The 13,612-nt window shown below is 38.3% G+C and overlaps 1 protein-coding gene across 2 annotated transcripts; it reads right to left on the bottom strand.

Annotated features, from left to right (window-relative positions):
- Positions 1-1,494: 1,494 nt before the first annotated feature.
- g3bp2a (G3BP stress granule assembly factor 2a) lies at positions 1,495-11,641 on the bottom strand. Of its 2 annotated transcripts, none has more exons than XM_061057754.1 (13): positions 11,463-11,641; positions 9,508-9,626; positions 9,331-9,412; positions 8,635-8,808; positions 8,147-8,237; positions 7,941-8,046; positions 7,647-7,827; positions 6,471-6,572; positions 5,954-6,056; positions 5,794-5,853; positions 5,548-5,679; positions 5,311-5,438; positions 1,495-4,730 (listed from the first exon to the last, which is right to left on the bottom strand). In XM_061057754.1, the coding sequence occupies exons 2-13, from the start codon at positions 9,600-9,602 to the stop codon at positions 4,449-4,451; spliced, it is 1,536 nt and encodes a 511-aa protein (XP_060913737.1). In that variant the 5' UTR covers positions 9,603-9,626; positions 11,463-11,641; the 3' UTR covers positions 1,495-4,448. The 2 variants fall into 2 exon arrangements, with proteins under 2 accessions (XP_060913737.1, XP_060913745.1); XM_061057762.1 differs by having other exon boundaries at positions 5,320-5,438.
- Between the last annotated feature and the right edge of the window lie 1,971 nt (positions 11,642-13,612).

Genomic DNA, 13,612 nt, shown 5'->3' with positions numbered 1-13,612 from the left:
AGAAACACATCTGGTTTTAAAAAGTCTCTAAGAGGTCCTTCAGGAAACATTTTCTATCTGTGATCAATCAAATAGCCTCCTACAGCTCAGATTTAATTCTGCTCAGAATATTATTTTAAAAAGTGAGAAGAGACATTGAATTAGACTAATAGAATTCAATTAGTCAAGTATAGGATGAGTAACTATTAGTTTTGGTATATAGGATATGTGTGTAGACAGACAGAGAGAGAGGGAGAGAGAGAACATGAATACATACAATCATAAAAAATGTCTTAGCAAAAAAATATGAAATTAGAAACAGAGTTGCTGCTCAAACAAGAAATGAGAATCCTTCATGTCCACTTAATGTTTTCTACCAAATGTATTCTATTCCCCTACCTTATTCAGGAATTGGAGTGTTTTAAGCGTACAGTCATATGTTGATAACCCCAGGTTTGTACAACGAGGAGGTCCACACTCACCTTTTGGTACATCTGGTCTCTTCTCAGCTCCTCCTCAGTGGTTCTCTGATCTTAAAAGATTCAAACACCTAGCAGATCAATTTCCCCAAAATCGTGGAAGTAGCAGGAAGTCAGAGAGGTTCCCTATTGGCTCCAAGGTCTGATGTGACATTGAGTGAAAGTCATCCTGAACAAGACAGTGACGGGATCAGATGAAATAGAGCCAGCTATTTCAATCTATCACAAATACTGCACCTCAGGGACTCATCAAGTGCTTTTCTCTGCCCTACATTTCTACTGGGGACTTTTGGGATTTACCATACAAAACCGTTTAGAAAAGAAATCAAGATTATTATAATTTCTACAACTGAGCATTAATCAAGCCGACACAATTAGCTCCATCGAGACCAACCATCACATTACAGTATTTTTATAGTTTGGTATTGCTTCTTTTGCGCTAGTAAATACCACCATTGGATTTATATTGACTGTTACTTACCAAAACATTGTGTTCAACAGCATGTTCAAAAATGTGATTGCATATGTAACATAGTTTTCTAGCTTTGCACAAGCCCAATATGACATCATCAAATGTCTTTTGTGCACAAAAAGGGTAAACTAAGAGGTAAAGACAACCAGAAAAATATTCAGATTGAAGAAGAGAATTCTGACTTATTTTTCTGGAACTTTAAATCATTGGTCACCATAAGATTAGCCATTGGAGCTATACGTCGTATGCTACAATTTCTGATACACAAACACACCACTACCCCACTTTGTGTTTGACACACAAGCTTGATGGTTAATCCCAAAATACAAGACTAGACGTTTTTCATACAAAGCTTTCCCACAGCAACAGAACACTTCAACAGACCATTTCCAAATGCAGACTGGGACTTCTAGATGTGTAAAATCGGTGTAGTGCCCCTTTCAAATGTTAAGTGTTCATCAGTGGTCACAGTGCTTTGCTTCATTCAATGGCGACCAACTTCATCAGCAGCTCGTTGTTAACACAGTGTTTTCATGGAGAAACCTGCAAACATGACACACGGTGTGAGTGGTGCTGATATCAGTAGTTTATTGTATGTTAAGTCCAACACATTCAAAATAGAAAGGAAAAAAGAACAAAAGAAAAAAAAAAAAAAAAAACGATTCTCCACCTGCAACACTTTTGTACTAGCAACAAGTAAAGGGTAAACACAGGAAAATTAGGATGGCAGCCAACTGTTTACCACACCTACTAAAGCCAAGAAGGTACTTCTATTTCCATTTGAAAAAACAAAGGACTGGAATGATTCACAATGAGGATCCACTCTACTGCATTTTCAACCACAGGAAAGTACAGGTACAGTTTCTTTAGAATGTTTTCAGGATCCTTCTCATGTTTGGATAAGGGGCGTGGTTTTCTTAAACCTTTATGAAAAATAACTATCCAACCTTTAAATGTATATGTTCAGACGTGATTTTTTTAAACCATCACAACCATGTAAAAGCACAGATTGGTCTGAAAGCATGATGGCTCTTCTTCACCACTCTTTACAGTGACCATTGCTCCAAAAAGAAGGTTGCATTCAAGTGCCCATGTTAAGCAATTACCTGACAAATAAACAATTGGGGTAGAGGCACCTAGTAAGAGATGTCTGATAAAAAAACACTAGACCAAAGAGCTTTTCAATTTTTTTCTGTTATATTCTGTCAAAGACTGATGGTAACAAATTAAGAGTCTCTGTATTGAAAACTAATCCCACATCAGGAAATACTGAACCTCAACTATAAAAGGGAGAATAGCCCAGCAATAATGTGGAAAACTACATAAAATCAACCTGCATCAAATCTGGTTTGCAAGCAAGCAAAGGCTAGTTCATCCCTATTTTCTCTTTTCTTTGCCTGATGAGGAATTTGGAGAGAGGCTGTGTTCAAACTGACAGATTGTCCCAGAAATGTTGGGAATAGTGCAATACCACCAGACAAGGAAGACCTCATTCAGTATATTTGTCCAGAAAAATGCTACATCGATTTTCATTTCCCATTTCAGTGCAAGGTTACAAACAAATAAAAAATAAAATGTCTCGTGCTTGGGTTTTCCTTCCCTACAGAGTGGTACAAAGACGAAACACACGAGAGGGCAATACGTAGACAACTACCATGGCATTCAGATTAGGCTCGCCTTGAATGGAAACAAGAGTGAATAACATAAGCACAATGCATAACCAGCATATGAACATAAAAATGCAGAAACGGCTAGAAAAGTATGAGCACAATTATTTGCTTGTCTTTAGGCTGGAATTACGGCCAGCCCACTCTCCACAGATCATTACAAAACTGTTGTGGAGAAAAAGTCTGACAACTTCTGTGTTCAGGGATTTATCCCACCTGCTGCCATGAGTTTAAAAATAAAATAAAAATAAAAAGAAATAGTCAGACTGAAAGTAAGGATGACCACTTTCTGAATCAAAGTGATTCACCGTTTTTGTTGGAGCTATGACATGTAAACCAAAGACCAAGCATTTCTCTGTCACCATCTTTAATGTACCTTTTTTCATTGGTTGGGGGAGAAGTTCTTCAGATGCACCTCTTTAACCATTTAACATCAAACAGAACTTGAGGCACCAATTGTCTCTACAAAACCCAGAACAGACAATACAAAACAAAATGTACAAAACTCACAACAGAACATCTTAGGTAGTAAAACAGTATGGGCAAAAAAGAAATATGCACCTGTAAAAATTAAATCTTGTGAATACTGCAATTTCTTTTTTGTGTGTCTGCTCCCAGAAGTTCAAAATGAGCAGCTCCGTATTGTGAGGCGGCAAAGCCCCGAACCACTTTAGTAAGACTGGAAAAGGTGAAAAAGAAGGCACCATCATGCTCTTATCAAGTCAAGAGAGAGAAATGAAAAGATGCACAGAAAACAAAACATACAGTAAACTATGATTTTGCTGTACATTTATTCTGGAACTTTGCGCTTCAGACAGGGAGGGTGGAAAGAGGGAGGGAGGGGTCGTCCATCCCAGTTTCGCTTTTAGCTTGCAAGGAAAAACATGAAGAAAAAAACGTACTTGGAATTAAAAGAAGAAAAAAAAAAGCGAGCAGCCATCAATACCACCACTCTTCTATTGTTCAGCTTTGTTTCTTGTTTATCCTTAGTCCCCCCACTCATTTTGTGAAAGTCCAAGATTTGAGCTCTTTTCTTATTTATTTGATTTATAAATGAGGAAAAATAGAATGTAGATTTGCTTGTCATCTTGTCCATCCAGCAGTAATTGAAGCGTAGTTTTGGGTCAAAAGTGTGAAAAGTACATTGGTCACAGCAGACAGGCTGTAAGCCTGCTCCGGTAAGTCGTATCGCTCGGAGACAAAACAGGTCTCTCCAGCTGCATTCCGAGCATTGATGTCAATGTAATACGACAAAAAAGTACCCATTAGTGCATATTGATGAGTGCATTATGCAATTTTGAAGCAGTGGTCTCTCAAAAGGAAAAAAGTAAAAGGCAAGCCTTTCCCCTGGAACTGCACAAATTTTGCATCTCACTCTTTTCCAACAGTAACGGGCAGAAAACTACCATATAAAATGTGCAATAGAGGGATCTCGTGAAGCAGCGCCCCAGTTAAGTCAAGGCATATAATCTCTTTTCCAAATGATGGGCTGTATTGTCGTACTTAAAAGTCTCATCAGTCCCTCCTAATGTGGCAGATTACTCCTGGTTGGTTTGCCTTTTTTCACGAATTTACAAATTAAAGTTTGTGAATTCTTGAGTTACCTGAAAAAGGACGCTCAGCTCACAAGTAATAAGCGAAATTTTCTGTTTGCTTATTTCTGTTTGTCTATTTCACAAACAAATGGTTGACAGGCTGTGTCACATTCCAAAGCAAAGAGGGAACAAAAAAAAATCAAAATTAAACAAAAAACAAATATATACGTTTATACATGAAGATTTCTTTTCGTTAACGAGAACGGTTGAAGATGAAGAACACGGTACTACTTCCAAGCTGCAGGTGGTGCTCTTCTCAGCGGCGCTGGGTGGTGAAGCGACCTTCTCCCTGGCCACCGGAGCCTCTTCCAGAGCCCATGCCAGGTTTTGGAGCCATGCCGCCTCGAGGTGGTGGTCCCCTCCCATCGCGTTCCCGCATCATTCCACTTCCCACAATGCCACGGGAACTTCCAGGGCCCCGGTCGTTGCGTCGCATGTCCCGGCGTTCGTCTCCTCCACCCCTGGTCTCTCGCTCACGCACCGCCCGTGTCTTCTTCTCCTCCACATTCAGACGCACCTCGCCTCGAAACATGATGGGCTGCAAGAAGACATGTAAGGTCAATACCAGAGGGAGAAAAAGACCCTTTAAATCACCCAATTTATTTCACCACCCACATCATTCACTGGTTTGCACACAAGATAGACAACCTGTCCTCGTGTAGCCTCTGCTGTAACACGTCAAAGTTTCCCAATGAAAAAATAAATCCCTCTTTAAGGCTGAGTCCAGACCAAGTCGAGTCCTACACTCAAAGAATACAACTCACTAATTCATTGGAAAGAAGCCAGTTTCATAGTGTCATGTTGTAGATGGGGTTCCAGAGAGAGCTGTCTGGCGTTTAGTCTAACATTGCCTACGTTATGATGCAATAAAATATCAATGGGCAAGGCGGCCAACTCACACATGCCTGAAAGTATCAATCTCGGATTGGAAACACACCTTCCAAACTCGATTTGTTCCCAACAGAACAAAAAGAAAACTTTTACATCACATCTTACTTTAACAGTTGAGTAGGGAGTTTAACCCTACTGTGACAGGTTTAGGTTAAAAATTAAAGTGGAAATGTGCGTCACCAAACCACCACCAAAGAATGAGTGGGTAATGAAAAAGTTATACATGCCCCGTCTACCTTGGCCCCCAGGATTCTTTGCACAGGGTCAGAGTCGTCAAAGACAACAAATCCAAAGTTGGGCAGCTTTCCACCAACACCCTTGGTGTTGATCCGCAGCTCCACCACATTTCCATATGCTGCAAGAAAATAAATGGTTTGGCTTTTATTTATTCACCTTAAAAAAAAAAGTGTACGTCGTTTTAAAACACGAGTTGACAGATGTAGCTTTCTTTAGTTGAAACTCACTCATGAAGAATTCTTTGAGCTCGCTCTCGTCAATGTCATGTGGAAGGTTTCCGACAAAGAGCTGGTGGCTGTCCGGGTACCGCACAATCCGCCTGCTATCCATGTCACCAGATTCAGTGTCTGCCCGTCCACCTACATGTCAGAACAAAAACTCAGATCAGCTCAGGCGCATCATCTACATTAAACTCCTACGAATAGGACATGAAAGTGACTTCTAGGTGAATTGACCTAAACTTTGATCTTTACCTTTGTTTACAAAACTCAAGTGTGGTTTTCCAGTTTGTGACTCTGAAGATGCAACACCATCTAAAAGTGACAAAAGACATCCAAGAGGTAAGAACAAGTCAAGTGAAACGATAAAAGTTGTGATAAAACTTAAATTAATGCGACTGCATGTTTGCATTACCAGGTCTGGGACCACGCTGAGTAAAGGCCGGTCTGTCACGTGTGCGCTGGTCTCTGGGTCTCGAAGGTGCGGTCTGTGACTCCGGTTTGGCTTCAATTCTTGGCTGTGTGGGTTGTTATCATTAATATCATTATTTCTTTATGTCAAAGCAATCATTTGTATGACATATTGGTACGAAACATTCAGCCACTCATCTTTCACTTTTTCATTTTCTTTTTTGTTCGTGAAAATCTGTCCCCCTTATTAAAGCCGACTTCTTTACAAATGACTTGCACTTTCATACATGTATCAAGGCTTTAAATTCAACTTTAACAAACAGAAACAAGGAGTCAGACAGAAGCTCTGCTGAAAAAACACAGAGCAGTGCCACACTTAGCAGCACGGCATCACCCATAGTGGTTGATTACAGCATACTGGTCTGATTCTCATGTGGTCCGAGAGGTCATTTAATATGATTTTTTTTTTTTACAACTTTAAAGATATTCTTCACACTTCAAGTCCAGTTGTAGTTCTTTACCTGTGAGCTCGGAGCTTTAACAACATGGGGGGAGATTCCAGAAGAGGTGACTGTGCCGGTAGGAGGCAAGTTTTTACTAGTTACTGAAGCCCAGGAGAAAGTCTGTGAAGAATGCACCAATGAACGGTTAACTCAACGCTATGATATATGAAGCTGTACATTAAGTAAGGCTGTGCATGAAAATATTACACACTAAAGTATCGCAATATTTGTTTTCACAGTATCATATTTATCACCCCTCAGCCATACAACAAATGGGTTATATTATCTTTTATTTCCCTGAAATTATTTTTATCACAATGACCTCTGCGCCTGTAGACGTCTCTGTTCAGCTAGTAGGCTGGCTTCCTGAGCGTAAGGGTGCCACAGGTAAGGTAAAATGCAGCGGTGACATATAAACAAAGTGATTAAGTAAAACGAGTGTCTCTAAGAAAATGACAATCAGTTAACATAAAAACAAGACATTTTGTGATTGTTACACGGCAGTTACACTCTTAAGGACTAATAGAAATGTCTACAGCGCCACACAAACGTGCAAGAAGGAGCTAGGTTTTGTTCATATGCAGTGCTCTTCATCCCTGTGCTGTGTATCTGCAGCGCCCTTAGCCAGACCTGCAGCTCTTAAACAGCAACAACAGAGAGATTATACAAACTCACATGTCTGCAAATACTGACATTTGTAAAGTCCATTTGGTTTCTCATTATATGGTAAAGCTTGGTCTGTTACATACCAACTGAGAGCACAGGAGAGGGACAGTGATATGTTGACGTTTTTTTGAGTGTTTGCTGTGAGCTTTACAGTATGGCACAACAACTGACACACAGAAAACACAGAGGAGTGAATAAAACAGATCAAATACATGATGTCTGCAGAGAGAATCACCACCACACTCTTGTTCGGCTCTGTGTCCAGCGCTTACATTAATCGTTTGCACACTGAGGAGAAAAGTGCTTCACATCCGTCCGTCCCAAATGCTCTCTACTCGTTGAAAACAATTGAAAAAAAAGACGCTGGTGTTTCGACAAAATACTAGGTGGACACGGGGCCTTAAACATATGATAAAGTGAGGGCCTTGCCAATACCCAGCCCTGACATTTAGAGCGAGTACGTTACAGTTTTGAATATATACACATCTATGAACAGACACAACTTGCATAGAGACACTAAAGTCTTACCTTGGCAGGCTCCTGAGTGTTTGGGGGAGACTCTGCAGGGACAGGTGAAGGTGCCTTCTCCTCCATCTCTTCCAGAACCTTCTCCTCTGCTTCAGGTTTTGTCTCCTCTGCTTTGGGCTCTGGTTCAAGCTCCGGCTCTGGTTCAGGAGCTGGTTCCTCCATGGGCTCCTCTACTCCATTACTACAGATCACAAATCAACATGCTGTCACTTCAACACAAGTTTTAAAAGGACATAATATAAAGGGCAACACACTGAAATAGATGACTGGGATTATGACAAAGTGTTGGCATACGTGACTGGGTGAGATTCATAGTAGGTGGTGCTGTTGGGGCTTTCCTGAAGTGGCTCAGGGGACGGCTGCCTCTCCTCTGCCTCTTCTTCAACTTCCTCCTCAGATTCTACGTGAGAGAAAGCAAATAAATTAAACAACACATTAAGTAGATAGCAAATTTAAAAACTCAAAGAAAGGTGTATGTAGGATGTTTGTGAACATCTTACCCTCGTCAAGCTCAGCTTCAGAGTCTCCAAAAACCTCGTCCTCGTAGCGGAAGATGTCATTGTGGACGTAGAACTTGTTTGCCACTGAACCCTAAATGTGTCATGAAAGAAAATTTTAGCCAAGAAAAAAATTGTATCACATTTGATTGAAAACCCATAACATCTGTTTTTGGAAAACTGGGCATTTTAAAATGATCTTATTAAAATACAGCAATCACTCATCTTCCGTTACTGTTTTTGGTTTGAGCCAACAACTTAATATCAAAAGCCAAAACCGTGATACTGTTGCTGTCACTGAAATTCAAACAGTTAGGTGTGATCACAGTTGAACTGTATGGAAAAATTAAGGGGTTTTGATATATAGTGCTGTTTAAATGCACAGCTTAAGTTGTGTCTATTGAGAAGTAGAAAAGTTATATAATAAGAAAACAGGTTTATTTTGGCCGACCAGAATACGCAGTTAATAGCACTAAAACGCAGGTACTCACCTCAGGAGCAAGCACAAAAGTCTGCATAAACTTCCTCATGGGCTGGCCGTTGTTGGACAGTTCTCCGAGGACTTGCACCACCACTCCATCACTCAGTGTGGCATGAGCATCCACATGCCTGATCTTTGTGTGGCATTCACTGAACTGCAGGGACATGACCTTCTTGTGGATTTCCTAGGAGATTAGTGAATAACGAACAAAAAGATAAATAAGAGGGGACGTTTATATCAAAATTAACGTGATTAAGAACAGTTAGCAAAATATGCCCTTTAAGACATAAAACAGTTCTTTACATTAATAAGTAGACATGAACTTTCTGCATTCTTTTTATGGCTGTAATTAAAAAAGCCCTGTTTTTTTAAGTAATGTTAACAAGGTTTTAGTCTGAGTCAGCTAGTTTTTTACTTTCACCATTCAGGTAGCCCTGTACAGCCTTATGAGCCTCAAACTTAGTTAAACCCAATAATGAAAAACACTGATATGACTGTATGTATGGTTGTTACAAAGAAGCCCAAAGTCTTTTTCAATGTGACAATATTGTTTCCTGCTGCTACTTCTTCCTCGAAACATGCTAATAATTATTTTATGTCTCAATTAAATGAGCTAAAATTAACACTTATTTTATCAGCACTATAATTAATCTCCCTATCTTCAATATTTTCTAAGTGAATATTACAGCTGGTTGAAAACACTTACCGCTTGCCCGTACACCGCTTCTGCCAGCTTCCCACTTGGGTCAAGTCCCCCATGAACATAGGAAGAACTCCTTCCATAAAACCTACAGAAAATTAATATACAGCAAATTAATATTACAGTTAGCCACAAGATCTGTACGTGTATAATTCTCTTAACATTTCATATCTCTATAATTACCTGTGCAGAAAATCAGGCGCTTTGTTTAAGAGTGTGTAATACTGCCTCACAAACTCCCGCCCTACAAGCAGGGGACTTGGCTTCTCCATCACCATTTCTTTGGTAAACAATATTAAGTGCTGAAACAGAACATAAACAAATGTCAAAATGTTATAATGTAGAAGTCAATACATACACACAAAGCTGGTAATCAATTTGGTATTGTTAAATAAAAAAAAGTATGCAGTTTCCAGCCCTTAAACAACCCCTACTTAGATGAAGATTATTTGAAAAGGTAAGGACGCTGCAGTTTTCGGTGTTGTTAGCATCACACTGAGCTGTTTCTTTAATTATATCACACTATTTCACTTCTCAGGATTATGTAATACAATTCAGCAGTACCAAGAACAAACTACAGCCTTGGAAATTGCCATAAAGTTGAAGCAACACAAACACAGACTAAACTAATAAAAATGCATAAATGTTTGGGTTTATTGCAGAAGCTATTGTATTAGACTGCATTAGTTTAAACTTAGTGTACGTGATGATTTGGCAACTGAGTGTAGGAGACTTAGTTTTAGAATTAATTGACTCAGTAGGACTGCTATATGATTTTATTTTAAAGATCCAGGTCATTTAAGGAACCCCCATCTTAGTACATGAAGTGTTTATTGAGCCCCAGGCAAAACATCACACATGTGTTAGAGCAGCAAGTACAGGAAGCACTTAAGTCGTTTCACTTTCTTTGTCTGACGAAGAGGCCAAATGTTTCACCTGACCCACATCAATCCAATGGCGTAGGCAAGACATTTGACTGTTTCAGCTAGCCTGCTAACACACTAGCCAACATTCAACTGCGCCATCACGTTCATCCAATGAGACAAAGAGGGAAACCGACTGAAGATAAAAGCGACTAGTAAAGGCCTTCAAGTTGTGCAGCTTAGAAACTTCATTTCAAATTAAACCCATTTTTCAACACAGTGTACACCACAAACATAGATTTCACACATTGCAGCAATCTTTTGTAGTTAAATTGCTAAGTGTGTGAAGAGGCCCCTCCATGTCTAAGCTAACAACATTTGCCCATGCTCTCATTTGTCGCATGTTTATTTTAACCTGACAGATTCACGCGTTGCATCATAAATGAGGTTACTCCACAAACACTGGTAACCACTGGATGTCTATAATATCACCTCTAATGACGTTAATTTCACGACAAATCAACAGAAGGCATATTAAATCTGAATAGCCGGCCTCTTTAGCTGTCATCTTCAGTGGCTAATGCTAGTCCGACAAACAGGAAATCAGCTTGCGACACCGCTAGTTAGCTCGCTAACTTTAGCTCAAGCTAACTTGTGGCGTCGTAGTTTTTTTTTTTCCTTTAGCCGGTGTGTCAATAAAGAAAACGAGCGGAAGAACATACACAAAATAACAATGTCGATCCCGGTCGACGCAGAAAACATTGACAGCTGTCAGGATGATGCGTAAACTGTACTTCACACAACAACTACTCTTCAATTAAACTGATTGTAAACGGGATAAAGACAGCTACTGTAATGCACCAATAAAGTTAATGTTATCACAATCAAGCGTTTGTTTTCTCATAATAGTTATAAACAATATCAGGGCCCCAACAAGTTAAAAGTAAATAATGTGTAAACTTCTACAGACTGAAGCAACGATCAATGAAACAAGTGGACTTGCTAAGCTAGCTTAGCTCAAAGAAAACAATAGGAGGAAGATTTGACAATTTAGTTTAATATGAATGTTTTTGACTGCTTAGCTTAAGTGGGTTATTCAAACAGTAACGACACTCCTGTTCGGTATCTAATAATAATAATAACTGCGTGTCTATCGAGTAATCCTGGTTTTAAACTAGACAATGCAGCTAGATAACATTAGCTCGTACTGGTAGCATTAGCTGATCAGCCGTTTTATAGCGAGCTTATTTAGCTTGGAGGTTTTGGCTAACTTACCTTATGAAAGACCTATCTATGTAGACAGAAATGTTTTTTTTTTGTTTTTTTTAATAAATAACGAGTAACCGAATGTAAACTGTTCTGAAATACACAGGTGTCCCAGGTGTATCTCGTAATGTTTCCCACGCTCAACTAACTAACAGTTTATGATCTCTGCTGTACCAGAGATTGCAGATTTAAAGTGATAGGTTCTATTTATTGTTTTACCCCTGCAATCTGGGGCAGGGAACCCCCATCGCAAAGATTCAGCCAATGGACTGTTTACACTAGGCAACATAAATTATGACGCCACGCAAATAGCCCCGCCTCCTGAATTTTCTACTCGTGTCCACTGCCCACGCTTGATTTTTATGATTTTTTTTTTTTTAAATTGATAATCACACTCATGTTATTTTTTTTAAAGCACTTCCAGCTCAACAGTTTTTTCCACTTCAATTGAGAAGGACATTTCTGATTACATATTAGATTATATAATAGAATAGAATAGAATTACTTTATTGATCCCAGACTGGGAAATTGTGGCGTTACAGCAGCAGGTTGTACAAACACACAATATTAGCAAAAAACACAATATTAGCAAATCTAAACACAATATAATATTAAATACAAAGTAAATAAGCACTAAAAATATCAAAACTAAGAATGGGAATATATACAACCAGGATTTAATTTAGCATTACTAGTCTAAAATATGAAAGAATTTTGATTGTTCACATAGTTTACGATTTTATTATTTTTTTTAACAACGTAAGTTTAACAACATTTATTGGTAGAATATTAAGAATTTCCCCATAACATTCAAAAAATCATATGTCCATTTGTTGTCATGTAACCTTTGTGATTGTCATTTATGGAACACATTTTACTGACTTATTTTTGATACTTGTTAATTAAATGGTTTTGTTCATTAAAGGTTAAAATGTAAAAAAAAAAAAAAAAAAATCAACGTATAGCTTTCACACACTTGCAAGGTTAACAAAATAAAAAGAGTTGGTCACAAGGTATGCCAGATTTATTAGTATTTGTTTATGTTTTATCAACCTGTATTTAACCAGGAAAGAAACTTGTAGAGATTAAAAACCTCTTTTCAAGAGGGCCCTGGCCAAGACAGGCAGCAGCAGTATATATAGAGTTTTAAACAAACAATGAGCACCAAAACATACAAATACAGAAAAAATACATTAAAAGACACAAGTAACACTTTTCAACACACACAAAAAACGAATTTAAACAAACTAATAACACATCATTATTATAAGCTGATGTCACTTCATGAATGGTTTTTGCTGTAGTTTGGGTTCCATCCCAGTGGATTTTTGGGCCAGATTTGTTGACAATCGGTGCAATGTAAGTCAAACAAAAATAGTGGGTTTCTTTTTTTCTAAACTGTCCCTCAGAACAAGTCAATATGACCAATATGCTGCTTTTTTCCTATTGCAATAAATTATCCTATAAATAGGCCTACCTATACATATAGCACCAAAAGTAAACTACCTGTTTTATAAATAACACATTACTGCTATATAACAATAACAAAATTGAATGTTCTTCACTTGTGACATCAGGCCACATTTAGGATTCTTCTGTGAGTAAGCCTGTTGCCCAATTGCCCTTTTGTAGTAGCTCATTGTTCTGTCAAGCAAAATTGTGCTTTACTTTCACTGTAGGGATTTTATTAAGCTTGTGACTGCTGTATTTCCAAGTGTGGATATTTAGCACCACCTAGTGGAGGAGTATTCTTTGTACATTTCAGAAGAAATATTGCTCATGGTGGAGTCATGTTGTGTCCCTGTAAATATTGTAATAAAAAGTGTGATAGACCTGCCCTATTTGTAAAATGTATATATTTTGGTTGATTGATTCTTTTATATACATGTCGATATATAAACTATGTTAACATGGATATAAAATAACATTTTTAAACAATAAAAATCACATTTTAATAAAGAGAAAATTGTGGAAGCAAACACATACAGAAAGTCAAAAATATATGATGTAAAGTACATGAAAAGAAGTAGTGTATTCTGTGATTGCTAAACTCAGATATTTAACTGACTACAGAGTAGCAATAGCGCTACCAAAATGTAGAAACACTAACATACATTTAGTAAAGTCATGTCCAGATAGCAAGTTGAACCTAATATGTA

Source organism: Labrus mixtus, chromosome 2 (assembly GCF_963584025.1).
Source record: "Labrus mixtus chromosome 2, fLabMix1.1, whole genome shotgun sequence".
NCBI lineage: Eukaryota > Metazoa > Chordata > Actinopteri > Labriformes > Labridae > Labrus > Labrus mixtus.
This window is presented reverse-complemented; position numbering and strand designations above follow the sequence as displayed.

What these genes read in the sequence shown, in the direction of transcription:
- g3bp2a (XM_061057754.1), bottom strand. Translation starts at nt 9,602, where the DNA reads ATGGTGATGGAGAAGCCAAGTCCCCTGCTTGTAGGGCGGGAGTTTGTG. An exon ending in AAGCGGTGTACGGGCAAGCG is followed by an intron (nt 8,809 to 9,330) that starts GTAAGTGTTTTC and finishes CTAATCTCCTAG; the next exon opens with GAAATCCACAAGAAGGTCAT. An exon ending in TATGAATCTCACCCAGTCAC is followed by an intron (nt 7,828 to 7,940) that starts GTATGCCAACAC and finishes TGTGATCTGTAG; the next exon opens with TAATGGAGTAGAGGAGCCCA.